General features: G+C 52.4%; 1 protein-coding gene across 4 annotated transcripts in view; it reads right to left on the reverse strand.

Moving 5' to 3' along the window:
* Positions 1-573: 573 nt before the first annotated feature.
* Positions 574-27,699, reverse strand: part of CLCN6 (chloride voltage-gated channel 6) — a 30,374-nt gene continuing 3,248 nt past the window's right edge. For 2 of the 4 annotated variants that reach the window (XM_032361040.1, XM_032361042.1), the window contains exons 3-23: positions 25,556-25,621; positions 25,162-25,227; positions 22,552-22,618; positions 19,124-19,230; positions 18,436-18,562; positions 17,734-17,801; positions 16,472-16,530; positions 15,515-15,647; positions 14,803-14,916; positions 14,316-14,482; positions 13,641-13,767; positions 11,194-11,320; positions 10,749-10,902; positions 10,485-10,644; positions 10,283-10,389; positions 9,107-9,293; positions 8,107-8,264; positions 7,766-7,925; positions 5,907-6,014; positions 5,675-5,800; positions 574-3,547 (exon numbers count right to left, since the gene is read on the reverse strand). In XM_032361040.1, the coding sequence (XP_032216931.1) occupies positions 3,467-3,547; positions 5,675-5,800; positions 5,907-6,014; positions 7,766-7,925; positions 8,107-8,264; positions 9,107-9,293; positions 10,283-10,389; positions 10,485-10,644; positions 10,749-10,902; positions 11,194-11,320; positions 13,641-13,767; positions 14,316-14,482; positions 14,803-14,916; positions 15,515-15,647; positions 16,472-16,530; positions 17,734-17,801; positions 18,436-18,562; positions 19,124-19,230; positions 22,552-22,618; positions 25,162-25,227; positions 25,556-25,621 (2,469 nt within the window). In that variant the 3' untranslated portion in view covers positions 574-3,466. Of the gene's footprint in view, positions 3,548-5,674; positions 5,801-5,906; positions 6,015-7,765; positions 7,926-8,106; positions 8,265-9,106; positions 9,294-10,282; positions 10,390-10,484; positions 10,645-10,748; positions 10,903-11,193; positions 11,321-13,640; positions 13,768-14,315; positions 14,483-14,802; positions 14,917-15,514; positions 15,648-16,471; positions 16,531-17,733; positions 17,802-18,435; positions 18,563-19,123; positions 19,231-22,551; positions 22,619-25,161; positions 25,228-25,555; positions 25,622-27,699 lie in introns of those variants that run through there. The other 2 variants (XM_032361041.1, XR_004289794.1) reach the window with 2 other exon arrangements.

Consider the following 27,699-nt stretch of genomic DNA (forward strand, 5'->3'; position numbering starts at 1 on the left):
GGAGTTCAGGAAACCCGGGGACAGGTGGAGGGGGGCAGCACTGACGGAGACCATTTCTAGTGCTGGTGGGATGGCAACTTGAGGCAGATCAACTGAAGACCAAGAAAATTCGATTTCTGGCAAAATAGAGAGCAGAGACAGATGGCAGCACAGAAGCCAGCCCCAAATGTCTACAGCCTTGGCACTGATTGTACTTCTGGTTGGGTATCAGGGAGCCTGTGAGTGAGGCAGACTCCTAAACACAGCACTGTCAGAACACACACAGCTCCTCCGTCTCCTGCTGTGGGCAGCGGCAGCTGAGGGAATGGGTAGGTTTTTAGGGGAGGAAAGCATCTGCAAATGAGATCACGTGGCATTGATTTGAAGGGGGAGAAGACTGGGAACTTTGTGATTTTTGCTAAGGACTAAGTCGGTAGGAGGTGGACCCCAGGGAATGAAGTCTTGCTGGCAAGGCTTTAGAAGGAGACCTCTGAGCCTGTCAGTCTACTCTCTGGCTTTGTGATGTTTACATTGTGGAAAGCGTAAAATGAAAATCCCATACCACTCCATAAGCAGCCCCATGGAGACGAGAGGTTAAAGGAGACAGATGAAGACACTTTATTCTGACATGTTACGGTTACAGTGAGAACTTCCAAGTTCCAAAAGTTCAAATAAAAATAGAATTTTACAAATTAAAAAAATTACAATGTATGTACACAACAGAATTAGCTAGGATTACTGTCTAAACCAACAGTGCGAACAGAAAGGAAGCCCGCCACGGTCGGAAGCTGTGGGATAATACTGCACATCGGCACTACAGGGCCCCTGACGGAGCTTCCGGCCTTTCCAGGGGCTTGCTTTCTTTCCTACGGCTGTGTCAGCACACAATTTTGCATCAGAAATGTCAAGCAAGCAGGCAAGCGTCCATCCCAGCCAGGAACCGTTTGTTAAACAAGGTCATGAGCAAATCCTTCTGGAGCGCCAAGGTCCCAGGGTCGGGAGGGACTCTGGCTCACTACCTCCCAGGCTCCTCAGCTGGGGAACGTGAAACACCTAGCGGGAGACGGGCAGGCACACAGAACACCGGCCTCCTGGCCCGAGCCCCCTGCGGCTGTGCATGTGGGCGTACCCCACCGCCACGGGGGCGACGGGGCTGGTAATAGGTGAGACATGGACAACGTGGGTTTCTAACTATCGAAGGAGTGAGGCTTCCAGTTATTTGTTACAAGTGGGGCAGTGGTTCTCTTTGGGCTAATCCGGTAAGGGCAGACGCCCACGGACGACAAGAAGCAACGTGCCTTTCCAGACGGGCCCGAGTTTGGGACCTCGTGGCCGTGCAGTCAGCTCATGCGGAGGGAGGCGCGTGCGTTCTGCCAGTCACCTCTGGGCTAGTCTAGTGGGGATGAAGTGTCTGGGGACCAGAAGTGCAGGGGCGGTAAATTCCAACAACATTCACCCAGGGCAGCCTCGAGGCAGACAGCTGGTGACCCCAGAGCCCTGGAGCAGACGTTCCCCACCCCCCGCAGGACCTTAGTCCTGCCAGTTTCACTGAGGTAGGGGAGAGGGGATTCGGTTTCTGTGACAGGCGGGCCTGACTTCTCCGGACTTGGGTTTCCCTCTTGATTCCCTCTTGATAAAAGGAACGAGTACCGCGGCCTCGCCCTGGGTGCGGCCTTAAAATGAACAGGCAGGGGGCTGAACGCGATCACATTCAGAAGCGCTTGCCTTTTTGGTCCTTGTGATTTCCCCAACTACTTACTGGGGGCCCTCATCCACATTTCACAGGTCGAATGCATCCAGGGAAGCTGAAACATTTAGAAGTCAAAGTATTTTTGGTCAAAGAGATAAGAAAACGGGGAGGATGGGCTGGGGGGTAGGGGAGCGGATGGACTGGGGGGGGAGGGGGAGCCAGGTGGAAAGATCCTGAAACAGCCGCCTCACTTAGGGGAGCAGAGGGGCTGAGCACAAGACCTGGGCCCGCCACAGCGAGACGAGTGCCCGCTCGCAGACTGCACCGTAGTCTTGGCAATGGAGGTCGGCCCGAGGCAGAGGGCGAAGAGGACAGCACTGTCCAGGGCAGGCGCCCATGTTGTCGGGAACTGCCACAGCTGACCAAAAAACCCGACGCAAACTTAAATGCAAATAAACGCCATCTTGAGTCCCAAAGCACATCTGCCACCGGGCGGCACGACCCCAGGCCTAGGGTGTGGACACAAATCAGAGGGACGGCCCAGAGGCTGAGAGGAAAGTAAGTGCAAAATAGCCGAAACGAAGCGCTCGCTCTGGGGGCCCCCAGCCTGGAGAGACAAAGAGGCTCCGTTTCCAGGGTTTGTGCTCGGGCCTTGGGGCACGTGCGGGTGGGGGTCCCTCCCACCCCTGTCCCCTGGCAGCACAGTTTCCATGGTTGGGCCCGAGTGGGCTGGGGATGGCTAGTGGCGGGGGTCAGACAGGTGTGTGACGGGCACACGCCCTCCTCCTGGAATAAGCCATCTGCTCTGTCCTAATCTGGCTTCTAGGCCGTATCATGTTCCTGTAGTGCTCACTGGCCCAGGACTGGCTTCTGCCCGTCTCAGATGTAACAGTATCATTCCCCAGAGTCGGGTCAAGCAATATCACAGGGTGCCCTTTTATCTAATGGGGCAGGGGGCGGGGTGGAGACACCGGGGCCGTGGCTGCATCTCCAGGAAGACACGCGGAAGAACTCATGGGAAGTCAGTAACTCGGTGCAGAGGGAAGGGACGAGGGAATGGGCCACGGTAAATGCTAAAAACTGGGGCGGCTCTAAGTTGGACCGTCCCATCAGACTTCTCCTTCAGGGACAGTCCGTGGGACTTGTGCTTCTGGAGGGCGGCGCTTCTGAGGAGGCAAGCCCAGAGCAGCAGCTCCCCCGGAAGCTGTGTTTCCCTTCAAATAAACTGGGCACCTGTCAAGAGTCCCAATGCAGGAAGGCCCCCGGGACACATGCATTATCTCAGTGGCTCAGTCTCTAAATTTGGTAATTCCCTTAATTTTGCAACTGGCTTTCGCCCCAGCACTTGCCTTGGCCAAAGCCCCTCCTGTTACAGTTTAAGGCAACACCTGGGTTCCCTAGGAAAGCAGCAGCAGAGGGCAGGAAAACTGCTCTGGGCATCACTCCCCCGTGGCTGAGGCCTGATGCCCCCTCTGGTCCTGGCACGTGTCGGGTGGAGGGGCCTGGGGCCGGGGCCCAGGCTGGACGGCAAGAGAGCAGGGAGCAGGAAACAGGAAGATACTTGCTGAGAAGATCAGACAGGCCCAGGCTCTCGAGGTCCAACATACCATCCCCAGGACCGCTGACCGCCGAAGTGTTCGATGATCGCAGGCTTTCCGAGCGAGTGGGTGAGTGGGAATCTTCAGTGTCCTGAACAGCCCCAGCCAGCTGTGGCGGCGAAGCATGAGTGAGCCGCCTCCTCCCCCGGGCAGACCCAGGAAAGGGCGGGCTGGCGTGTGGCGAGGCCGCACCGGGCTGTCAGATGGTCTGGTAATGCTGCCGCAGCCGGGCCTGCAGGAATTCGTAGGTCAGGTTGTGTCGAGTGATGATCCCAACGATCTAGGACAAGGAGGAAAAGACCCCCGTCACTGCAGAGCAAACCTGCTGGGGCAGGAACAGAAGCAGACACGGCTGGCCCGGCGCATCACTGTAAGCAGGGGCGACAGAGGCCGGGACTGCAGAGTGCTGGGACAGATGTGACAAGCCGGTCACGTGCACTTCGAGAATCTCCAGTTTCCAGGTGACGGGAGGTCGACAGGTTAACTAGGGCTCGTCATCTGGAGGCCAATGGGACAAATTCAGCTCCAAGAGAAGTTTTAGTTGGGCCAGCTAAACTCTGAGTTTTTCAACAGAACACACGCTCACTAACGCTCATAAATACCAGGTCTCAGCACCACCTGAGTCCTTGTGATGCGTGACTTACAACAGTACACATGTACTTGGTCTTCACCCCAGCTCCTGGCGTAAAGCTCTAAAAGCTTGGAATTAAGTGATAAGAGTAAGGAGTAAGGAGTAAGGACGTCCTTTACCGTTCATAACTAGCCCCTTTTAGCTCTACCTGAGCTTATGCGCATGACAAAAAAACTGTGAGAAAGGCCCTAAGGATGCAGTCCCCATCCCGCAGCCCCATCTGTGGGTGGGGAAGGGCCGGAGGCGGACTCAGTCAGCATGGCCATCATGTGATCGATCACGTGTATGTGCACGGCAAAGCCCCCGATGACGTTCCTCAACTACGGGGTATGGGGAGCCCCACGCTGGCGAACACGGACGGTGCCAGGAGGGTGGGGTGCCGGAGGGGGCGGGGAAGCCTGGCGCCCCTCCTCCACACCTGCCCCCGCACCTCCGCCATCTGGCCGTTCCTGGGTCACATCCTTTCGTGGTTCCCGATCATCTGGTAAGTAAACTGATTGCCTGAGTTCTAGGAGCACAGGGTCATGGGAATCCCCAAAGTACAGCCACCTGGCCAGAAACCCAGGGAACAAGCTGGATTGTCGATTGGCATCTGAAGTGGCGGGGTGGGGGCTGGCAGTCGGGTGGGGCTGAGCCCTTAGTGTGCGGGGCCTGATGCCATCTCCAGGCAGATGCGGTCAGAAGGGAGGAAGGCTGCGGGATGTCTCGCCGGCGGGCGGGCAAACAGAGCTCTTCAAGGCCGCAGCCGCCGCCGCTCACGTCTCACTGACGAAAGGAAGCACGTTAGAACCGCCCTGCTCTTTCAAGGAAAAGAACTGCGCTGGTGCTTCAAGGAATAGTCCGACCCACGGCAACCAAGCCCACAGAAGAGCAGGCCGGGCCGGGCCAGCGTTCTGCCCGAGGACCCCACCCACAGAGCTCTCACGTCCTGGAGGACAACTTGGCGACAGACATCAAAAGCCTCAAGAGGGTGATCGGCGGTGACGTTTAACTACGCGGCCCCCAGCAGGGGACGGTTGGATAAGCGACGGGACAGCTGGCCACGGGGATGCAGTCAAGCCCACGGAAACACTGTGAGTGAGTGTTTCCTGCCACAGAAAGGTCTGAGCCACCAGGGCCTTAAACAGTACAGGCAGTGGTGACGCGCTAAGACGGCACGTAAATCTCTACTTGTAGGTGCAGAGGGAAAAAGACAAAGGAGCTACCTTGGGAAGACAGAGTGGCTACAGCTCTGTCGAAATAAGGGGTTGGTACTCATTTGTTTGTATTTTGCTTTTCTATTTTTTAAATAACCAAACAATAACTGTGTAACAAAAAAAACAACCGAGTTCGGAAAAAAAAAGGAAAGTCTGCAGCACTGATTACTAATTGTAGGCAGTTGGATCTTCTAAAAGACTCTAAGCATTTTTTTTTATACTTTCTAAGCATTTTGCTTGAAATTCTCTTATTTCATGTCATAAATCCCCAGAACGGGTGAGGAATGGACCCTTGCTCCAGGAGGCGCAGGCCTGATGGAGGGTAAAGAAGAGGAACCTTGGGGACGACCGGCCTATGCGCTTCTGCAGCAGCCGTGACCCTGGCGACACCTGCCGGCCGAGGGGACAGTGTGCTTCAGAAACACGCAGGAAGCAGAGGGTACAGGTCCTCCAAAGGCTACAAAAGAGCTTTTAGGCGGAGAAACCCTGCTGGTTGGGAAGCCTGACTCGCATGCAGCAGGGACAGGGTTCCTTCTGGAAGGCAGGCGTGGCTGTGGGCACAGCCGGAAGCTGGACTCACCTCTCCCACAGCATTCACCACAGGCAGGTGCCGCAGGCCCATCGTTCTAAACAGGTTGAAGACTTGGGAGACGTGGGTGTTAGGTGAAACGGTGAAGGGCGAGGGGTTCATGTATGGGGTGACATCCTGCAGAGAAGACCACACAAGTCACCTGTGGCCGCCGGCGCCCTAGCCAGGATGAGGCGTGAACATGCGGAGGAGAACCCCGCCCCAGAGGCACAGCCCTGCTCACCACAATCATGCGCGGGTTCAGCAGCGTCAGGTCCAGGTCGTGGATGTCGGGGTACCGCGGGTAGTCCTCAGCCATCTCGGCGTAGGAAAGGCGCGGCTGGCTGGCGCTCTGCAATCCCAACAGAGACAGGTCCTTGCACCCAGGACGGCCACCGGCAGGGGCGCACTTACAGCCCCTCCCCCTCTACGTCCACACCGCTGGCCATGGTGTCACCTGGCGCGAGGCGGTGCAGAACCGGGGGCTCTGCCGTGAGAAGCCCTGGTCTGGAGCCAGTTCCCAGCCGGGCCTCGCTGGGCCCCGCTCAGGGAGTCCCCTCATCTCTCTCTGACTCGGCTTCTCCTGGTCCGTAAAACGGACCTGGCTCGTCCTGGAGCCTAAGTGGGAGAAGAACTAATAGGTCTTAGGTTGACGTGTGTTCCTCAAAAGATGTGTGTTGAGGCCTAACCCCTGCTACCTGTGCCCATGGCCGCATGGGAAACAGCGGCTCTGCAGACACGAGCAAGTTCGGATGAGGTCAGACAGCCCTAGGTTGGGCCCTAGGACCAACGACTGGTGTCCTTCTAAGAAGAGAAGAGGACACAGAGCGAGAAGACCACGTGACAACAGAGGCAGACTGGAGGGACCTGTCTAAGGTCAAGCAGGGCCCGGGACAGCCGGCAGCCTCCACAGACCAGCAAGGCAGGGAGCCATCCTGCCCTGGGGCGTCCGGAGATCAAGGCCCTGCTGACTTGCGCACTTGGTAGTAAGACCCTGAGGACTGTGAAAAGAAAAGGTTTCTGTCGTTTGCAGCCTCTGGGTTTGTGGCAATTCATCGGACAAAGCAGCTTTGTCACGGCCCTGCATCCCAAGTCTTCTGGATTTCCCCTGCGCCCTCACTGGGCAGCTGGACGGCCACCCAGGAGCAAGAGCTGAGCCAGGAGAGTCCTTCAGGAAGGGAGGTCTCTGCACAACATTTTCAGGTTCCTTCTAAAGGGGCTGAAGTGTGTGCAGATGGGTGGGTCTTCAGGTCACTATAGGGACCACTTTGAACAAAACACCCACCCTCCTTATCTCTGTAAGAACCAAATGCGAGGAGGAAAAAAAAGGAAAATTACAAAAGAATTAATGGGAAGAACTTAAAAAAAAAAAATAAAGCCTGTAAAAAAGTTCATTTATACCAGAAATCAAAGTGTACAAACTGTATTAAAAGTCTATAGGTGGGAAGCTGGGTGGCTCCGTCGGTGAAGCGTCTGTCTTTGGCTCAGGTCATAATCTCAGGGTCCTGGGATCAAGTCCTGCATTGGGCTCCTTGCTCAGCGGGGAGCCTGCCTCCTACCCGCCCGCCTGGTGCTCCCCCTGCATGTGCTCTCTCTCTCTGACAAGTAAATAAAATCTTAAAAAAATAAAAATAAAAACTTAAGAAAAAAAAAAAAGTCTAAAGGCTTGGGGCGCCTGGGTGGCTCAGCGGGTTAGGCATCTGCATTCGGCTCAGGCCATGATGCGGGGGTCCTGGGATCGAGCCCTTTCAGGCTCTATGAGCTCCATGGGGAGCCTGCTTCAACCTCTCCCTCTGCCCCTTCTCTCTCTCACAGATAAATAAAATCTTAAAAAAAAAAAAAAAAAAAGTCTCCAAGCCAAAAGGACACTTGACAAGCAAGTGCACAGACTAAGGGGAGTGTGACTGGGGGCGTCCCCCCCATAGTAGAGTCCCCCGGGAGGCGCCGAGCACAGCAGGGGGCTGTGGGGCTGCACACGCTGCAGCACAGCCAGCCGCCGGCACCGGACTCCCCGAGTACTAGCTCTCGGCCCCCCGAGGCACTGGGGCTGTGCTCCCACCACCCTCGTGCCTTCCCGAATCCCGGCGCAGAGCAGAGACTCACTGATTGGCTTTCCGAGTAGCAAACGCCTCGGACGAGCAGGGTGACGAGCTGCGCCCGCAGGATCAGGCCGTGGAAGGTCAGAGGGCGGAAGCGCTCCTCCATGGTCCAGTCTTCGCTCGGGGACTGGTCAGGGTATAGGTTGGGGTAGGGAGTGTATCTGTTACGTAGAAACCAGACGCTGCCTAGCACACCCGCAGCAGGATTGCTTCTCGCTCCCCCCGCACACTGCCCCAAGAGACTCCCCGAGTCCGGAAGCTCAGGGGCTGCCTCCACGCAGCGCGCTGGCCCTGGCCCTCGGGGAGCCGCAGGGGCGGGGCGCGCAGCGGGGGGTGCGCCCTCACCTCCGCTCCAGCATCTGCTGCAGGAGGTCCTCCTTCTCCGCAGGCTCCTCGGAGGGGAGGTGCTCGTCACACACGTTTCGCAGCTCACTCGATGGGTACGACTTCATGGATTGGCTCCGTCGGCGCTGCTCGCCAGCCCGGGTCAGGATGCTGGATTTCTGGGCGTAGGGAGGGGTGACGGCAACAGGGGTTTCCACCAGGCAGGCCGCAGATGGCTGGCCACGGGCACACACCCACGGCCTCCACGTGGCTCAAGGATGCGGGCGGCAGTGGAGTCGAGCGCTACCAACGTAGGAAGTGCAGGGCATCTTCACGGTGGCTCAGGGCAGAAGGGCTGCTCTCTGAACCTCAGGGCCTGTAGACCCCGCGGGTTCTGCCTGCCAAGCTTCCCTACTCCTTTGGTATGGGAACAGCCCCTCACTCTCCAGGGGCAGCCGCTCTCCTATGCCATGGCATGGAGGGATTGAAAACACATGTGCCCTGGCCCCCGGAGCCACAGGGGCTCACAGCCCGACTGAGGGACTCTGCCCGCACCTGGATTTCAACTCAGGAGCCAGAGCTAGCGCCCCTGCCTCCCAACACCCCAGGGTGACTGCGAGCCGCCTGCACACCCGGCGGGCCACCTCTGATCCTCCAGCTCTCCTGTCGGTCCTGCAGCTTCCGGCCGATTTCTTTTTCTGTCTTAAGTAGGCCAAAGTCCACTTCTGTCCCAGGCAACCCTAGAAACCTCCTGATACCACTTACACGCCATAAGAAATGGTGATTAAAACAAAAAATCCATCTGCGCGTTTGCTAGGGTGAGACAGGACATATGTCGTGACGGTCTAACGACGTCCACACTCGCTATCATGTCTACACTCCCTGCCGCACAGAACAAAGAAGCGGATTCTCCCTGAGAGTCCACCAGTGCCCCCATCTGTGGGGTGTGGCAGGCGCCAGGTCAGCGCGTGCGTCAAAGAGCGGCTTATTTCTCGCCCACCATTCCTCTCAGGTGCTGTACCTTGAACTTGATGTTGTTACTGATGAGCTGGTTGCCCTTCATGAACTCCTTCTCGTTGCCGCGGTTCTCCGTGACCACCGGGAAGGCGTGGTGGACCGTGGTGCGCAGGATGCTGACCAGGGACTGGATGCGGGTGTGCGGGTACACGTAGGTCAGGTTGGGCTCCATGATGTCACTGGCTCTCAGCCTGGGGACGGAGGGAAGCCATCCTGCCTCACGAGAGAGCCCGTGGTATCCCAGGAGCGAGCCCCAGCTCCCCTGGGCGGCCCAGACCACCGCACTCCCTCTTCTGAGCCAGCTCAAATGGTTCTTTGAACACACGCATTCCTCTGTACTTCTAGCTTGTGCCAACGCCCTTCCCTGCTCTACCATACTGGTGGGCCTTTCCTCAGCTCGATACGAGATGTCCCCTCACCACAAACCCCATCGACCTGCCCGGTGATTAGCCACCATCTCCTGAGCCCCCCATGGCACGTTCCTCATATGATCACTGAACTGCTAATGATACTACTAGGATTAAGAAAAGAGTAAAGTCTGGGCCGCCCCTTTAAACCAGGTGGCAACCACAGGTCCCAGGTCAAACCTGGCCTCTCCCGCTCATTTACGTGTCGCCTCCGGCTCCATCGCACTGCAGCGACCGAGCGGAGGAAGTGAAATGGCAGCCAGGTGGTCCAGAAAGCTACAAATATTCACCATCCGCCCCCTTACAGAAGTTTGCTGATCCCTCTGTTGGACCACGAGGGCCCTGTGGGGTCCCCCCATACAGGAGCCCCAAACCATTTGTGGGCTGATGGATAAACTGGCGGTTATGCCCAGAAAAATCCCTGATGACATGACATTTCGTGGGGCATGTGTGACGCAGGCTGGCTCTCATTCATGGGGCTCAGCAGACCCCCGGCAGAAGCGTGCAGTCCGAACACCCCGACTGAGTCCTCCTTTCAGATCCCTCCAGAAGGCCACAGGAGCCACACCCAACGATGCAGGCACCACACCAAACCCACCTCCATCCCCCAGTTCCCCGCCACACCCAGCCACTTCCTGTAGCTATCTACCGGCTCACCGGACCCCCACCCCAGCATCTTCATCACCACTTCCCACCCTGATGCCCACAGCCCTCACAGCCCAAGATCATAAGCTCTGAAACCAGAACAGAAGAGAAGGAAAGCATGGTCTCACTTGTCCATTTCCGCCTCCGTCTCCCATTCCAGGAGTGGGACCCCTCGCAAGCCCACATGGATATCATAAATGCCCTTGTTGAAAAAGTCCCCTGTCCATTTGGCCACCTAAAACACAAAACAAAGACTCGAAAAGAAACTGCTGGGGGTGGGGGGTGCACTTGGCCCTGCCCTGGAGACAGGCCTGGAAGGGGAGCACTCACCATCAGAGTGACCATAATGGGGAGCCCGTAAGTAATCTCGTTGGTAGACTCGATAAGGATGACCGTGAGACTGATGGTCATGCGGACCACCCCGCCCAGGAAAGCTGCGGCACCGATCAGGGCGAAGGTCCCCGAGTAGATGTGGCCCAGGCCGATGTAACTGGGCAAGAAAGAAGCCGAGACTGCGGCTTGGAATCACAAGGTTCGTACACTTGCGTCCGTCCACACCCGGGCATGCTCACACGCACACATGTGCGCACGTACCTTTTAAGCACATTGGCAACTAAACGTCCAAAAGCAGCTCCACAAAGCAGGGAAGGCACAAAAAGGCCACTTGGAACTGAAATGCCGTAGGTCCAACACGCGAGCAGGAAATAGAGGGCGAAGAATAGGGCCAGAGTGACGGGGCTGAAAGTACCTGCGATGCAAGAACCCATGTGAGTCCACCACCAGACACCACCAAGGCCCACCGAGCTGCCCTGACCCCTTCCAGGTCCTTCCACACCCCACCGGTTCAGCTCCAACACTGGAGGCAGACACTCCGGCCTTGTCTGGGTTGCTAGTACAAAGGAAAAGTCCTATTTTGCTCTGAACTGAGGGTAAGCCTGGCTGTGTCTATAGGCCAACAGCAGGGGCAGAGGAATCATTATCCGTTCCCTGCAGAAAAAGATCAACCACCCCAAGAATGAGCAGGCTCACAGATACTCACTATCCTGGTGGAAAAGCTGAAGGATGGCAGACTCCTGGGGATTGAAGAAGAGTGTGGCCATGTCGTTGTAGGTCTCGTTGGGACAAAAGAAGGTTTTGATACTTGAGTTGACATCTTCTGATGTGACCTAAGATACAGGAATCAGAAAGTCAGTATGAGGTCCGTACGAAGTCAGAATACTGACCACGGCGCTCAAAGTCTCAGAACGGGAGGTCTCCAGTGAGGTCGAGAAAGTGTGACTTGCAAACTTTACCCAGAAATGAAACAGGTGGCAAAGAATCAATCTCTAGCTAAAGCAGCCAACTGTGAAACTGTATTCCTTATGGTCTGAGAATGAAAGAATCTGGACGAGGGCTCTTGAGCTACGACTGAGCTATGACAATGAAATTCACCACAGATCCGGCTCTGCTCCGTCTCGCAGTGCTCAATTTTCTAAGTGCTACAGCTGGAAGCTTGGCCCGAGAGCCCCATGCAGGGTGAGATGCGGATGGGGACCAGCAGATGGAGACGCCACGGGAAGCAGGGCAGCGCCCCCTCCTGGAGGAACCTGGGAGAGAGGAGCAGCCAAAGGAGCAATGTGTGTGGCTCAGGAAAGAGGCAACCATGGAACGATCCACGACGCAGCACTTCACAGACTGTGTCCGGAGGAATCCCAGCCCTGAGGGCTCCCTGGAAAGAATCCTGCAGCCAAACGTGCTGAATGCATCATGGCCCTTGCTGGAGATCAGAGAACCAGCTGAAGGCAGAGCAGAGGCTCCAGCATCAGGTGGACTCGCCTCGGACTCGGCAACTGTGGGAGCGGCAGGTCATTCCAGGAAGCTTCGGCTGCCTCCCCTGTGACATGCAAGTAATGCTGACCTCATGGTGTGTAGCACTAGCTCAGATCACGGTCAAGACCTCGTTGTGTGGGGCGCCTGGGTGGCCTAGTGTGTTGTGTCTGCTTTCAGCTCAGGTCACGATCTCGGGGTCCTGGGATCAAGGCCTGCATCGTCGGGCTCCCTGCTCGGAGGGAGCCTGCTTCTCCCTCTCTCTCTGCTGCTGTCTCTCTCTCAAATAAATAAAAGAATAAAATCTTAAAGAAAAAAAAAGACCTTACTCTGTCTCCATTTTCTCCCCTATAAGATGGAGATAATAATACCAGCCTATGGCAGTGGTTAAGGACTCAATGAAGTCACGTCCGTGAGGTGCTTAGTGGCAGAGCGGGCACACGACCTACATCCAAACACTTGTGACACAGACAGAACTGTAAGCACCCTCCGCGGACCTGTACTAGAGCAACTCACTCAATCCTGGCTAACCCATCAGACCACAGGATTCTTCTCCACTCGTCTGTGACTCATAGGTACCAATGTTCCGCAGGACATGTTTGGAAAACACCGCTCTGGTAAAGAACAAGGTAGCCTCAGGACCACCGAGTAGCAGGGGTTGCTACACGATTTCTATAAAGAGCCACTTTGTAAATATTTTCGATTTTGTACGCCACACAGTCTCTGTTGCACCTTCTTCTTTTTTTTTCTTAAAATATTTTTTAAAAACGTGAGAGCCATTCTTAGCTCGGGGGCTACAAAAACAAGCAGGAAGCCAAAGGCCAATCTGGCCCACGGGCGGCAGTCTGCCCAGCCCTGATCTAACCCACACTGCCATTCGTGGATGTTTCTGGGGAAGCCAAAAGGGGCAGCCATCCAAGATGAAGCCCCCAATGAGGCCCGAGGGGTATGAGCGGCTACTCAGGGACAAGAGGACGACCGGCTACTTTGGGGACACCCCTCAGCCTCTACCCTAGAGGCCAGAACCATGCCTCTGGCTGACCACATGCAGCTCTAGGACCCACTGGCTTGGACCAAAAAATTACAGGGCAGAGTGAGCTCTAATGCCTCCCTCGCTGCCTCTGCTCTTTCAGGGAAAGGTTCCAGAAAACACTATACTATATACTCCTAAGAAGAGAGAAGGAGAAATGGAAAAAGAATGTAAGCCAGTAAATGACCTAAACCCAATAAGAGCGAGGAGATGCCAGAAGCGCCAGCTCGCCCGTTACCCTGAGGCAGACATTCGTTTCTCCTCGTCTTAAGGGTGATGCTCACAACTGTGAGGCTGGGGGCACCTGTCGGGGTTGAAGAGGTCGAAGAGTCAACTGGGGCTCGTCGAAGAAGCTATGGTCTCTGCTTCCTGAGCTCGGCCCCAGTTAACTCTGTTCAACAGGGAAAGAGAGACAGAGAGAGTCCGTTCTGTGAGGGCTGTGAGTCTATGTAAGAGTGAACAAGAGCGTCGCACACCCTCTCTTCTGGGAAAGGCTCCCACGGACTCCTCTCTCAGCCGTCTGACACTGCGTGGGGGGGCGGGCAGGGCAGGCAAGACGCAGCTATTAGCAATCCGCAGAGGTGGGTCACCCATTTCTGGATTCTCCCTCTCTGGGGTCTAGCACACGGGCAGCAGGTGCACAGGGTTACCTGGAGCTGGAATGAGTCATTACCGATTTGACTCGAAGCAGACATCTGTCGGCATTCCCCTAACACCATCGAGGCCAGAAACACCACCACGGTGGTTACCACGGACACCAGGAGGCTCTCCAAGACTCTAGAAAGCAAAGCACAGCTGTTACCATACAAGATAAAAAAGACACCCCAGCCTCAGGAACTAAAAACACAACCCTGTCGACTCCGACCCTCTTCTCCCCCAAGAGCCCGCACACACAGCAGCCCCGAGCCAGTAGTCAGGACCCGTGCGGAACTTGTCAGCGACTCGCTCCGTTCTAGCACTGTGCAAGTCAACAGTGGGTGGCCAGGAACGTGGGCGGCTACACCCACGGCATCTCTGAGGAACAAAACGGGCTTCCACTTTAGGTCCTGGGCCTTGACTCGCACTGACCCTTCTGACTTCGCCATGTGTCCTCGTGGCCGGGAGGCAAACAGCACCCCTGATATGAATGAAGCTCAGACAGTCTTTCAGCCCATCTGACAACTGGACGGGATCTACAACCCTCTCTCCATTTTTAGTCTTAGACGTGAAATCAAAGCTGGTGTGGGAAGTAGAATCCGTGCCTACAAGTGCCTTCCTTGGGAGAGACGGCCTGGCCCCCACGAAGCTCAGGGAGCCACGGCAAGCTGGGGGAGGCGAGCAGGTACCTGACGAGCTTAGGTTTCGGATGCACGTTTCGCATACGGTATTTTGCAAGCCTCTTGTTCAGACAGTTGAATGTGGCTCCCAGGAGGCCCCCAATGACCCCCATCACGACGAAGAAACCCAAATCCATAGCTGTCCAGAGATGACATTTTTTGTCAGAGTCAGAGCACTGAGAGAAGGGGCAAGGGAGAGAGAGAGAAAAACCAGAGCGCCCGTGAGAACAGGAAGGGACAGAAGCAGGGAAGCCGGAAACAAGCAGCGAGCCCATTTTCCATCTCCGCGAGTCATTACAGAGCCGGACGCCTGCGCACGCCGAGCACGGAGCACGCACAGGAGACTCCTGGGGCAGAGAGACCCACTAGAAGCTCTGCCGACCCTTCCAACCACCGCGCTCTGCTACTTTACTTACAAACAATTTTCAGGTTGTAAAGTAAAAACAAAAACAAAAATAAGAAAACCCCCCCAAAACTATGGAAGGATGAAACATACCTTAAACTCCCCAAAGTTCAGCAATCCGGGCAGCTGGAAGGAACCCCAACTTCCAAACTGGATCCCAGAACGGAAGAAGTTGAGGGTGAAGGTGGCAGACATGGAGCAGAAGAGCTGGGAGAGAGGCGACAGACAGGAGAGAACAGTCAGGAGGAACAGGACCGACCTTCTCCCAGGCGCAGCCTCAGAAACCCTCCCCGCCACCGAGAAACCCACACGCCCGGGTTGGACACAGAGCTCTGGTCGCCACTGCCCTGAGCCCTCCTCGGGTGCTAAGACTGCGAGACGGGCTGTGAGAAGTCCGTGTTAGCTTATTGCGAGAGTCTCTTCATTTAGAGCCTGCTGTGGTCTAGACCTTGAGCCCCAAAAGGAACAGTGCCCATAGGAGGAGGAACGTACTAGTCTGAGGGAGGAGGCTAGGGGGTGCTCAAGTCCAGATTCTGCCAGTCTGTCCCCGTCTCCCGTTTTCAGGCCAGATGGTTCATCAAGAGAAGACAATGGCAGTGTGATTTGCAGATGATAGGAAAAGTACAGAAAAGTCTACGGTTTAGAGATTGTGTGTCTACAGCAGAGGAATTTCTAATAAAGTCGGCCCTCCTGGTCTCATCAAAATGAAAGGGGACTGCACCAAGTCAGAGATGTCCACTTTAGTTCTAGGGGGAGGTGGACTGACTAAATTTAAGGACATGTGTTCACTGAAAGTCCTCCTTACCACTTTCCACGTGAGCCCCTGGTTCCAGAAGGATGAGCCCTCTTCCAGACTGAACAGGGTACCCCCGATAGGGGCCCCGAACGCTGCAGCAACTCCAGCAGCCGCCCCGGCGGACACAAAGTCCCGCTTGTCTCTGTGGGGAGAACAGAGAAGTGATTTACCCAAAACAGTTCTCAGACCCCGAAAAGCAGGTGTTCCCTTCCTTGTCTACCAACATCCTGTCTCGTGACCCATGAACAGTCAGGGCTTCCGGAGGCCAGGAGTCCGGTGAGGCAGACTCCCCAGCAAATATGCTTTCCCTAAGAGCGAAACGCCCGCCTTAGTAGGAGGGCTCCTGACATCGGGCCACTCTGAACGCGGGATCTCAGCCACTGGCTGAGGCGGCAGAGCCCAGACTTCCGTCAGTCCCTGCTGAGCCACACTCTGACCAGATCTTTCTCCCAGAAAGCGAGAGCAGCAGTGAAAACACCAGGAGCGGGTAACGGCGACCCGCAGGGAGCCCCACAGGAGACGGGGAAGGTGGATGACTCTGAACCTTGGCCTCGATTCCGAAGGCCGAGCGGGGTGCGCACGTCAGTGACCCGCCCGGATCCCACAGGGCGAGAAAGTACCCAGAAGAGCACCTTCCGACCCAGAAAGGGGGCAGACCAAGTACATTATTTTGGGATATAAGATACATTCTTGATAATACGTCTGTGGACTTCCCTGGTCATGTTTTCGATACCGGACTGCGTCTTCCTCATTGCCCGAGATGGTTCTAGGCCTCATGTCACAACAAAACAGAAGACCCGAAGCCGGCCTGGCCCTCGTGCTTACTTTCAGAAGCATCCCAAACCCCCCCATTCCGACAGGTGGGTTCCGCACGCAGCCTGCCCAGTAGGGCAGCCTGGGAGCCAGCTACGGAGACCACAGTGGGCACTGAGTAGGCAGCAAACGAACTGGGGCGGGTTTCCATACCTGTCGCTCCGGAAGTAGGGGAAGTTAAATTGGATCTTCCGTAAGGACATGCTCTGAAACTAGACAGAGAAAAAAGATGAGGGTCGGGGGGAGGGCGGGCGCAGGGACCACAGCGGCAGGAATCCCAGGCGCCAGAAAGTTCCCTTTGCTTGGGGACACTTGGGCAGATGTGTTGCAAGAAGGAAGAGGCCAGAACTGCAATGCGGGGGGAAGAAAGACGTTGCTTCTGGAAGGAACTTCTTTTCCTGCCCCCCAGACTTCTAGGATCTTTGGAAGTCACGGTTCACGTCTGGTACACAGTCAGCAAGACAGAGAAAGGGGAACTGCTGAGTGGAGGGAGGAACTGAAAGCTGCTGCGGAAGATGAAGCAGGCTCTGCTCGGGGCCACACTCAGGACGGAAGGGGCGCAAAGAGCCGGCTTCCAGTGACCCCGGCGAGTGCTCACGCTGCTGCCCTGTCCTCTCCTGGCCTCCCTCCGCCTCTCAGCTCACCTCTGGGAGGCCAGTGCCTGAGGTAAAGGAAGGGAAGCAGTGACGAGAGAGACCAACAGACGGGCTCTGGACGAGAGTCTTCTCTCCTGTGCGGCGACAACCCACAGCCACCGTGAGTCCCTCCCCTCAGAGCACGAGAGTGAACATCTCCAAGGTGTGGTTCAAAGAACAGAGACGTCCCAACCTTGCAGCTGGGGAGTCTGAGAAACCCTTAAGCAGGGGGCCTCTGGGGTCCCGAGCCAGTTGTAAGCCTCGGTTTCCTCAGTGGAGGATGGGAGAACGGGGACAAGCAACCCTGCGGGGGGTCTGAAGAAGAAAGCGCTGGACACAGAGAGTCCGGCCCCGACAGCATGTCGGCAAACAGCAGTCCGGGGCGCCTACGAATGGCCTTGCTATAGACCTGGGCCTGGAACCATCTCGGTCGGTGCTCCCAGCCCCTTGGGGTTTGGCCTCGCAGCGGTGATCCACGCCCACCTGACGGGCCGGCGCTCAGCTCTGGCTGCGGGCGCACTCGCTGACTTCCATTTGAACAGACTTTCTCTACGTGCCATCGCTGCTCTGAGTACACGGCAGGGCCTTGTTAAAACCCAGGGGTGCCAGCTGCCCCTCTCTGCTGGGTGATGGGACAGTTTCACACCCACCCAGACGGACATCAGCTTCCAAGGCCATGTTAGATGCTCGCAATGGATGTGTTGCGAACTCAACCACGGACATGGCCCTGCCCAGGGGCCCCTGCTGAGGGCTGTGTCCTCGAAGCCCAGCAGCTCTCACCTGAGGGAGGCCGGCTCCCACCACGGCTCCGCTGTGGATCATGGGGCCTTCCTTCCCCACAAAGAGCCCTGGGAACAGGTGGAAAAGAAGACGACCATCCGTCAGCACAGAAAGCTCTCTCGGTAGGAGACCTCCGCTAGGCAGACCTTTCTCTCGACAACCGTACAGCAGAGGCGAGTATACGTGACTTTGTAAGAGCAAGAGTCAAATTCTCATCAAATCAGAAAAAATATTCCTTAATATGAGCAGTCAGAAAACTACAGCCTGCGGGCCAAACAGGCTCAATGCCTGTTTCTACAGCCAGGGCATGAAGAATGGTCTTTACATTCTCACGCAGACCTATTTCCAACGGTTACACACGTAGAAGTCCCTACATCTTATCGCCCATTTTGCCTCTTGGCCCATCGGGCCTAAAACATTTGCTGTTTGGTTGTTTACACAAAAACCTTGCTGACCTTACTAAAAGCCAACTCCACAAACCAACTACCTGGTCTTTCCACTTCAAAACTAAATGTGTGTGAATTGGATTATCTCTGACTAGTAACTTAAGGGCCTACATTTAACCCATCAACAAAGACTGCAGGGATCCGTTTGAGGGCAGGCCCTTCAAATCCAAATCTACTGCATTCACACACACAGCACTTCTAGTCACCTTCCCCCCTCGGTACTCGGAAGGCTCAAAGTCAGAAAGACCCTCCTCACCTCCAGCCACACTGAACAGCACTCCAAAGACTTTGCAGAGCAGGGTCCGGAGACGGACAATTCCGGGCACCTTCACACCATTCAGATAGCATTTGATTTCAGGGATCCCGGAACCTGCTGCCACTGGCTGACAGGGGAGAGAAGGATGCCCGTGAACTCGAAATCCACTGGCGCTGGGGCTTACCTGCAACAACCCCGCCGACGAGGGGGAACCGACCTTCTTCCCGAGCAGCGTGAGCATCACCTGGTGGGCCTGTTAACACAGATGCTGGGCCCCGCCCTGGCTGCATCCCTGTCAAGTGCCGGGGCTTCCGCAGCCCCCGGGGGCCTTGGCATCTACCCTGGCACTCCACTTACGGAGATTCGGATCTCATTCACTTGAGCTGGGTAGCAGCCATTTTTAAGGCTAGTTTTAAAGTATTTTAAAGTCACTTAGAGTCATTTTTAAAGTTGCCCAGGTGGTTCTAATGTGCTGCTGAGGCTGAGTATCCCCCTCCTAAGGGGGCTTTCCCTCTGTCATCTCACCAGAGGCGGAAACCTTTACTTTCACAAACAGCTCGAGGAGCGGGAGAGGCCACTCTGTAGGAATCTATATCCCAAGCCTAATTCAGTTTCCTGACATTCCAGAACGGGAGATGGAGGAACCCAAAACCTCATCAGCCAAAATGCAACACTCACACCGCCTCACCTCGATCAGGACAAGAATGCTTGCCAAGAAGACGAAGGTCAAGTTGAAACCCAAGAGCTCAAGGAGGGAAAGGGCGAGGCAGCCCTTCTGGCTACATTCCTCCACCGCTACAGAACCGGGGTTAAGGAATATATGCTCGCCGGTCAAGGGCATTCCTACCATCAATGGCAGGAAATGGTGTAGCATCTCTTCTTTTAAAGTATATTGGCTGCTTACAGCATATCTTCCTGCTCTCCATATGTAAACTTAAAAGACATAAACAAAAACAAAAACTCTGTCTGAAGGGCACCTGGGTGGTTCAGTTGGGTAAGCATCAGTCACAACTCTTGATTTCGGCTCAGGTCACGATCTTGGGGTTCTGAGATCAAGCCCTGCATCGGCTCCATGTTCAGCGGCGAGTTTGCTTAAGAGTCTCTCTCTGTTCCCGTCCCCACCTCAAATAAATAAATAAATCCCCCTTCCACTAAATAAATCTTTTTTTTTTAAACTACTTTTTTTTTTTTTTTAAAGATTTTATTTATTTATTTGACAGAGAGAGATCACAAGTAGGCAGAGAGGCAGGCAGAGAGAGAGGAGGAAGCAGGCTCCTTGCTGAGCAGAGCCAGATGCGGGGCTCAATCCCAAGACCCTGAGACCATGACCTCAGCCGAAGGCAGAGGCTTTATTTAACCCACTGAGCCACCCAGGCGCCCCTCCACTAAATAAATCTTAAAAACAAAACAAAACAAAACAAAACAAAAAGAAGAAGAACAACAACAAAAAACCTGCCTTGAGAGATCTTCTACATCAGAAACCATTTTCTAAATTTATTTTTATTTTTATAAATATTTTATTTAAAAATAATCTCTACACACCCAACACAGGGCTTGAACGCACTATCCCGAGATCAAGACTTGGATACTCCATTGGCTGAGCCCACCAGGTGCCCGGGGACTATTCTTAAATTATGAAATACGGATGTGGGGAACACAAAGGCAAAAGAAATGTAGAAAAAATTAAATCCCCTTACAACTCGGCTCGGCAAACACTTGAGACAGGCAGCGTGACCTTCCTCAGGCCACTCGACTGCACCCATGTTTATGCTTTGCTAGAGGCAAAAGGCAACCTTAGCTGGATGGTAGCCTCATCTCCAGAATCCAGTAAGTCGTAAGTGGTCTTTAACAAATGAAAATCCCTTTGGAAACTTCCTTTATCTCTACTGGTCCTCCCCAAGATGCAGGTGAGCGATCATAATCGAAGCACAGGGCCCACTGATGGCCATCCGAAGGGTGTCAGGACTAAGGCTTCACTGGGCAGTACTAAATCACCGTATCTTAACAGCAGCTAGCCCCTCAATGTCCTGCAAACCTTGCTTCCCCAATTCCTTAAAGACCTAACACTATTGCTAACCCCTCCCAATTTAAAAGTATATAATCAGTCACTGCTCACCATCCTGGTACAGCTCTTTCTGCCCACAGGCCTTATCCCCGTGTGCTTTAATAAAACCACCTCTTTTGTACCAAAAACTTCTCAAGAATCCTTTCTCACCATTTGCTCCTGGACCCCAACACTTCAAATCAACACTTGAAATATCACAAAAAACAACAACAGCCTCCCCTCCACATCCTTCACATTGGCAAATCTTGGTGTCAGGCCATATTTGCTCCAGGTTTTAAAAATTAAAATGTTACATACCATTAAAAAAAAAAAATCCAGTTTCCTTCTCTCTCTCCCCTGGGAAAAACCACTAACCTGAAATTATTGTGTGTCATTTTTTTTTTAAACTTTATTTTTATGTAATCTCTATACCCAAAGTGGGGCTTGAATCCACAACCCAGAAATCAAGAGTCGCAGGCTCGACCAGCTGAGCCAGCCAGGCCCTCCATTCCCTGTGTATCTTTAGATGCAGCCATTTGTCGTATGGGCTTCTAAAATGAAAATAATGTGATTGCACTTTATGCATATTCTATACTTCCCTTTCTTCTCTCCTTCAACACTGAGTTTTTGAAAATTCGCCATGTTGATAAACACAGCTCTGGTCCATTCATTTTAACTTCTGCATAAAATGATACCATATGAACACATAATTTTTCTGTTCTCCCATTTGGTGTGATTTCACCTTCCTGCAATCACAGAGCTGTAATGAACACTTCTGCATCTGTCCAAGGTCCACATGAGAAGGAGGTACTTAGGAGTCGGGGAAGTGTCCCTTGCTACGTATTTAATTTACATCTTTAGTTAATGGTGAGGGGAGCCCTTTTCTACAGGTTTATTTACTGACCATTCCATTTTCCTCTTCTGAGAATTGCCTGTTCATACCCTCCGCTCATTTTGCTATTGGGTTGTTTGGGCTTTTTTCTTTTTGAGCTGCAGTTCTTCTGGTGTTCTAAATACTAATTAATTGTCTCCTAAATGCAGTGAGTTGCCTCTCCTAGGCTGTGGATTTGTTTTCCACTTTCTTTATGCTGTTTTACTGTCATGGTTTGGGTTTTTTTTGTTTGTATGAAAAACAAACTTGTCATAGTCAAGGTTATTGATCTATTCCCTTTCACTCTGTGCCTCCTGGAGTTTTAAGAAACTATTCCCTACTCTTGACATCACATATTAGAGTTTTGTTTTGCCTATTTACATCTTCAATCCACCTGGAATTAATTTATGGTGCGAAGTAGGAATCTGTATTTTTCCCGATGAATATCCAGTGTCCCAGTGTCTTTTATTAAGTCTGTCTCTTCCTCACTGACTTACAACATTAGCTCTGACATCCACCCTACTTCTCTATATGTATAAACCAATTTCTGCTCCTGTTATCTTCCACTGGCCTAATTGGGGATTCTGCACCCATAGGCAATGGTTCCAACAACTATATCTTAAATTATGACATTGAGTAGGGCAAGTGCCACGCTTATTCAAAACTGTCTTGGGGCGCCTGGGTGGCTCAGTGGGTTAAACCTCTGCCTTCGGCTCGGGTCATAATTCCAGGGTTCTGGGATCGAGCCCTGCATCGGGCTCTCTGTTCAGCAGGAAGCCTGCTTCCCCCCACCCCCACCCCCACCTGCCTCTCTGCCTACTTGTGATCTCTGTCAAATAAATTAAAAAAAAAACCAAAAAACGGTCTCAAATACTTTGGCCCTTTACTCTTTCCAACAAATTTAGGAAGAGAATTTTCCAGTTCCACAAAAAAGTCTATTGGAGTGTTGATTGGGACTACACTGAATTTATAGATGATTGGGAAGAACAGGCATCTTTGTGGCATTTATGTCTTACCAACCTGACTACAAAGTTCTCTTAATGACTTCCTGTTGTGTCCTTCGACGATAAATAAAAACTTAAGCCAAATGGTTTCTCTAAATCATGTCTCTTCTCTAAATCATGTCTCCTGTTCTCGAGACAAGAAAACAGGGTCAGAAACTGCTGACATGTGGGAACACCAAGAGCCGTGGAAAGGATACATGTCTGTACCACACCGAACTTGAGCTGGGTGAAGAGGCGGACAAAGAAGTCCACAAAGAGACCCACCTGTGAAGAGAAGGCAAACCGTCACTCAGTTTTTCCCCTCGGTGGCACATGCACTTCACCCCAAAGCTGTGAGCCCCCCTGGCCTTTCCCGGTTAGCACACACACCCACGGCACCAAGAGGCAAAGAGTGAACGCCTTTCCTGCTAGTCACTGACGTGCCAGGAGATTCCCTGCCAGCCTGGCCCTACCGCCCCTCCAGAGGACAAAAGAAGGGCGCACACGCAGCTAAGCTGAGAGAAGAGGAGTAAAACAAAGGGAAAGGCTGCAGGAAAACATGTGAAATCCAGGAAGACCGTCCCGTGACTAGAGAAATCACCCAGAACTGGGTGAGGGTCTGCTCAGCATTTTCCGGAGGCAGTTTCAGAAGAATTCCAGTAACATCTTCAGGGATTCTTAGCTAAATAAGCACATAACTTAGGATATTACTTTGAAAAACACTCTTTACTCAGGTGTATATGGCTTTTGCATATTTGTTATTACTATTTTTAAGTCACTATTTTGATTTGCAGCCAACGGCTACCCTGGTAAGGCAGAGAAAATCACTCAGAGTCCAGCAGTCCACGTTAAGCCCCAAGTCTTTGCTCTGGGCTTCATGGGGAACTGGAAAGGCTTGTTATTTGGTGGATTCAGGATCAAAGGCTTCAAGCCTCTGGCCTTCCCTCAAGCCAATGCCCCGAGGCTTTTAAACACTGAAGCAAAACGTTGTGACAGATGGAAGGATAAGACAGCCAGCAGGAAAAGGGCTGGTTGCTAAGTTATAAAGGCGAATCTGCCTTCCAGCAGCATGAGGGGATGTAAGAGGACCGGAGGGGACATGAGGGGACATGAGGGGATGTGAGGGGACTGGAGAAGTTGCTAGCATTGGTAAACAGAGTGTGATAGGAAAGGAGCAGAAAGACTAACAAGTAGATGGCTTGTGATTATGCCTATTACGGGGAAATTTCCAACCAGAAACATACATAGCAAAACAGACACCTTGAAATTTCAATATAACAGTTAAATCGACCCAAGTTCTCCCCATAATAGAATGTTACCAAAGAGACCTTCTGAATGCCCTTTGTCTTAACTAGAAAAATGTTCCCAGGACCTCTAAATTTACTGCAGCAAAAATTTGACAAATGCTAGGAAAATAAAAACTGGTCAGCCTTTATGGCTAGATCATACTAAATACGGGCTTACATCCTATGGGTATATCACGCAGAGTCAAGATTGAAACTTGTAGTCAGTTCCGGTGAGATGAACAAGCTGCTGCTTAAAATATATATGATCTAGGGGTGCCTGGGTGGCTCAGTGGGTTAAGCCTCTGCCTTTGGCTCAGGTCATGGTCTCAGGGTCCTGGGATCGAGCCCCGCATCGGGCTCTCTGCTCAGTGGGGAGCCTGCTTTCCCCTCTCTCTTTGCCTGCCTCTTTGCCTACTTGTGATCTCTGTCAAATAAATAAATAAAATCTTTAATATATACATATATATGTGTGTGTATATATATATGTATATATACATACGACCTGTTATGCGCTGACCTTTTGTGTCCCCGCCCCCCAAATTCATCTGCTGAAATTCTAACCCCTCCTGGGATGGCATTACAAGGTGGGGCCTTTTAGGAGGCGATTCAGTCCTGAGTGTGGAGCCCTCATGAAAAAGATCACTGGCTTTATGAAACACCCAGAGAGGTCTGGCCCCCTTCTCCCCTGTGAGGACACAGCCAGGAGCCAGGAAGCAGGCCCTCACCAGACACTGATCCGTAGGCACCCTGACCTTGAGCTTCTGGCCTCCAGGACTGGAAGAAATAAACATCTGTTGTTTAAGCCCCCCGCAAGTCTAGGGTATTTTTATTAGAGCAGCCCGAAGGGACAAAAGCAGCCTACCTGAACACTGTAATGATAGAAATCAGATGTGACAGATATCATTTTGATTGGCTGCTGACTTTTCCAGTTTCTCTTCCCCAATTTTAAGTGGTTAGGTCAGCAGTTAGGATTCCAGGCCTTGTGCTACTACACAATCTGGCAGTGTTTCATAATCTTTTCTTATCTGTGATTCATCTGTGAGCAAACGGACTCCAGAACCCTGTGCATTCGGGCACATTCCTCTACCCACAGCCGCCAGCTCCACCTTTTAGATAAAACAAGCAGCGTGCCGGACAGAAGTCCAGGACAGCACAATAAATTCACTGAGATCAATGCTGTCCTGCTTACTGGCACGCCACACTAAAGGAAAGGGTGTAACGGCTGGTTTTGTTCCACTGTTCTGCTTTTTCCCTACAGTGACCTCAATTTCCATGCAGTGCTCCCCTGACTACGTTGTCCACCTGATAACCATACCGTATAAGAGCTTGGTCCTGACCAAGGCTTTGAGTGCTTTAAAGAAAACCAGCGCTGTAGGGTTCAATTTCATAAAGCCAAAGCAAGAGAAGTGCCAAAAACAGTGTCAGGATTGTTATTTGGGGGTTGAAGAAAGGCAGTCTCAGTTATTAGGACAAATGACCGCCCCTCTGACCCACATGCCCCCACCCTGCCCACCAGGCCCCCCCCGTGCCCCGCCTGCTCACCAGCCCAGTGCAGACTCCAATGGCGAACACCATCATCCACTTCACCGCCTCATACCTGCGGCCTTTCTGTTCACACAGGGAAAGACAGACTCAGGTTCTTATATGGTTTTGTCAGCAACAGGGAAGTAGCACATCCTGGCTAACCAGTTTTAGGCTAAATTTCACAGAGACAGCAAGCCTGGTAGTGGTATCTGTATGACAGGTGCTTTGCTTTCCCAGAAGGATGAGCTCTAAGAGCCCAGGCCAGGTGCACTGAAGTGGGTACTTTGGTTGGCAGAGGTCTGAGGAAAGGGGCTGAAAGCCATGGAGTAAAGCTATCTACGGGGACATTAAGATGGGAAAGGGAAGCCGCTATAAGATCTATTCAGTCCCAAGAGATCAATAAGGGACTCACCTTATTATCCATGGTCTCCAAAACTTCCAGGTACGGGTCATTGATACAGCGATCATAATCCAAACTCTGGAAGAGAAACGGGAGTGAGCAGGTCACAAACAGGAAGAATCACGGAAACCTGCAAAGGGCTGATGCTTCAGGTTCCTGCCACTCGAAGTGTGGCTCGTCAGGGCAATGGACCTGCAGCCCCCCGGGAGGAGCTGGTTGGAAATGCAGATTCTGGGACCTCCGGACCTGCCTCGAGGGAGTCTGCGCTTGATGCACACGAATGTTTCGGCAGCGCGGCTGCAGGTTCATGCTTCGGGAAAAGCTTTCAATTACCTACCTTTGAACTTCCTGCTTCTGCAAAACCTGAAAAGACCTCCGGCTACCACCAGCGTTACCCGACTTATCCTATTACATGTACGAAAGTTTCAATTCACCGGAACCAAATTAATTTAGAAAATCATTTAATTATAAGTATCTTCCATAGTCAGCTTCTACGAGGAAGAGGTTAGTCACGAGACAAACCAACGTGGAGACTATTCTGAAAAGCAACTTTCAGTTCATGTTAGGAAGAGGCAGGGATTTCACGCAGCTCCTGAAAGTACATCTCCACATCTCCAGCCGTGTTCCTTTGACTCTCTTCACAGAACACAGATATTCTGCAAAAAAAATCTGCCTGTGTGCCAGAGACATCTTGAGAAACAATTCAAAGGAACTAATTTTATTTCTTCTATGTTTTCTAAGAGAAGCAGCCGTCTGGCAACAGAGGAAAATGGTCTGCTGTGTTCTCTCCTTCCTAAACCTGTTGCTACCAACACATCAGCTGCTGAACAAATGAGACATTGTGGCCACACTCTGAGCATGACTTAGCAGTCAGCCGAACACAGGTGTGACATGTGACAATCTGTTCCATCTACATCTATACCCAAAGTCCAAATCCCTTTTTAAAAAAGGGGCATAAGCAGGCAGCTTATGAAATCAATTATCAGACACCCAAACACAGGAGACTATATAATGATAAGGTAATTATGAAAGATCCAAAGAGACAGATGTGGAAAATACGCAAAAATTATTAAGTAAAAGAATGGGATGCCTAACACCAGAACATCAATCTCTTCTTTTTTTAAAAATTGAATTTGACATTTTGTAAATATGTACCAAGGGCCTATAGGACCTGTTCTTAAAACCAGATATCGTTTCATTCTCCTTTGTGATGACTAACTCCCTTCTATTTCTGTTGTATTCTGCTCTTTGTGTGTGTGTCGGGGGGCGCCGGGGGGAACAACTTAAAAAAAAAAATTTTGTATAGGTGTTCTGCAGGGCTGCCCAAGGTAATGAGGTTTTAAATAGCATGTGGTCAAAGGGGTAAGCAGGACTGAAAGGCAACCCAAGTTCAACCAGGAACGTCACCTCAGTGTTTACACAAGCAGCACCCACAATGGGCCTTGAGCTAGGGGAGCTGCTGTGGCCCAGAGGGAGAGGTCCTTTATTCTAAGTCCTCTGCTCTGAGGGATGCCTTTTTCTAATTCAAAAGAGCAACACAGGTTGTGATCTGCGTGAAAACACCACTATTAACAGCCACCCCACAGATAGAGGGTTATTGCTAATCAGACCACCTAGTATGAGAATGGATGTCAAACCAGGGATTCTAACGTCACTCCAATAGGTGCAGTGAACTCTTAGGGAGGCAGGAAGGAGAAAGAGCACATTTTAGAGAGATTTTCAACAGAAGGGTTTTCTAGTTGATCCCTAGTCAAACCTGAGCAGACTTTTCAGATTAAGTGTCTAGCTAAATTTGCTCTGATACAAAGTAAATGTTCTGAAGAAGCTCTTACTTGAAGATAGTTCATTGAGAAATATTAATGACTCACATGAAACATTAACCCATAAAATTTACATAAACATGCGTATCAGGTGAACGTAAATGCATTACAAATACAAGTGCACTTTAGTAAAAGGAGAGATGGAGCCTTGGGGACAGCAGGATGAATGGAGCAGAGAAGCCATGGTGAGCTCCAGGGAGTACAGGAAGGTTGCCAGAAAGTTCTTGTCACGCTCACACAGTCAGGGTGACATCACTGGGTTCAGTGAGGGAGTGTAAGGTAATAGCACAATATGGGGCTTCTTCTACTAACTCTTGCAAACCTCTCAGCTATGTG

The sequence above is a fragment of the Mustela erminea genome, chromosome 10 (assembly GCF_009829155.1).
Source record: "Mustela erminea isolate mMusErm1 chromosome 10, mMusErm1.Pri, whole genome shotgun sequence".
NCBI classification, from domain to species: Eukaryota; Metazoa; Chordata; class Mammalia; order Carnivora; family Mustelidae; genus Mustela; species Mustela erminea.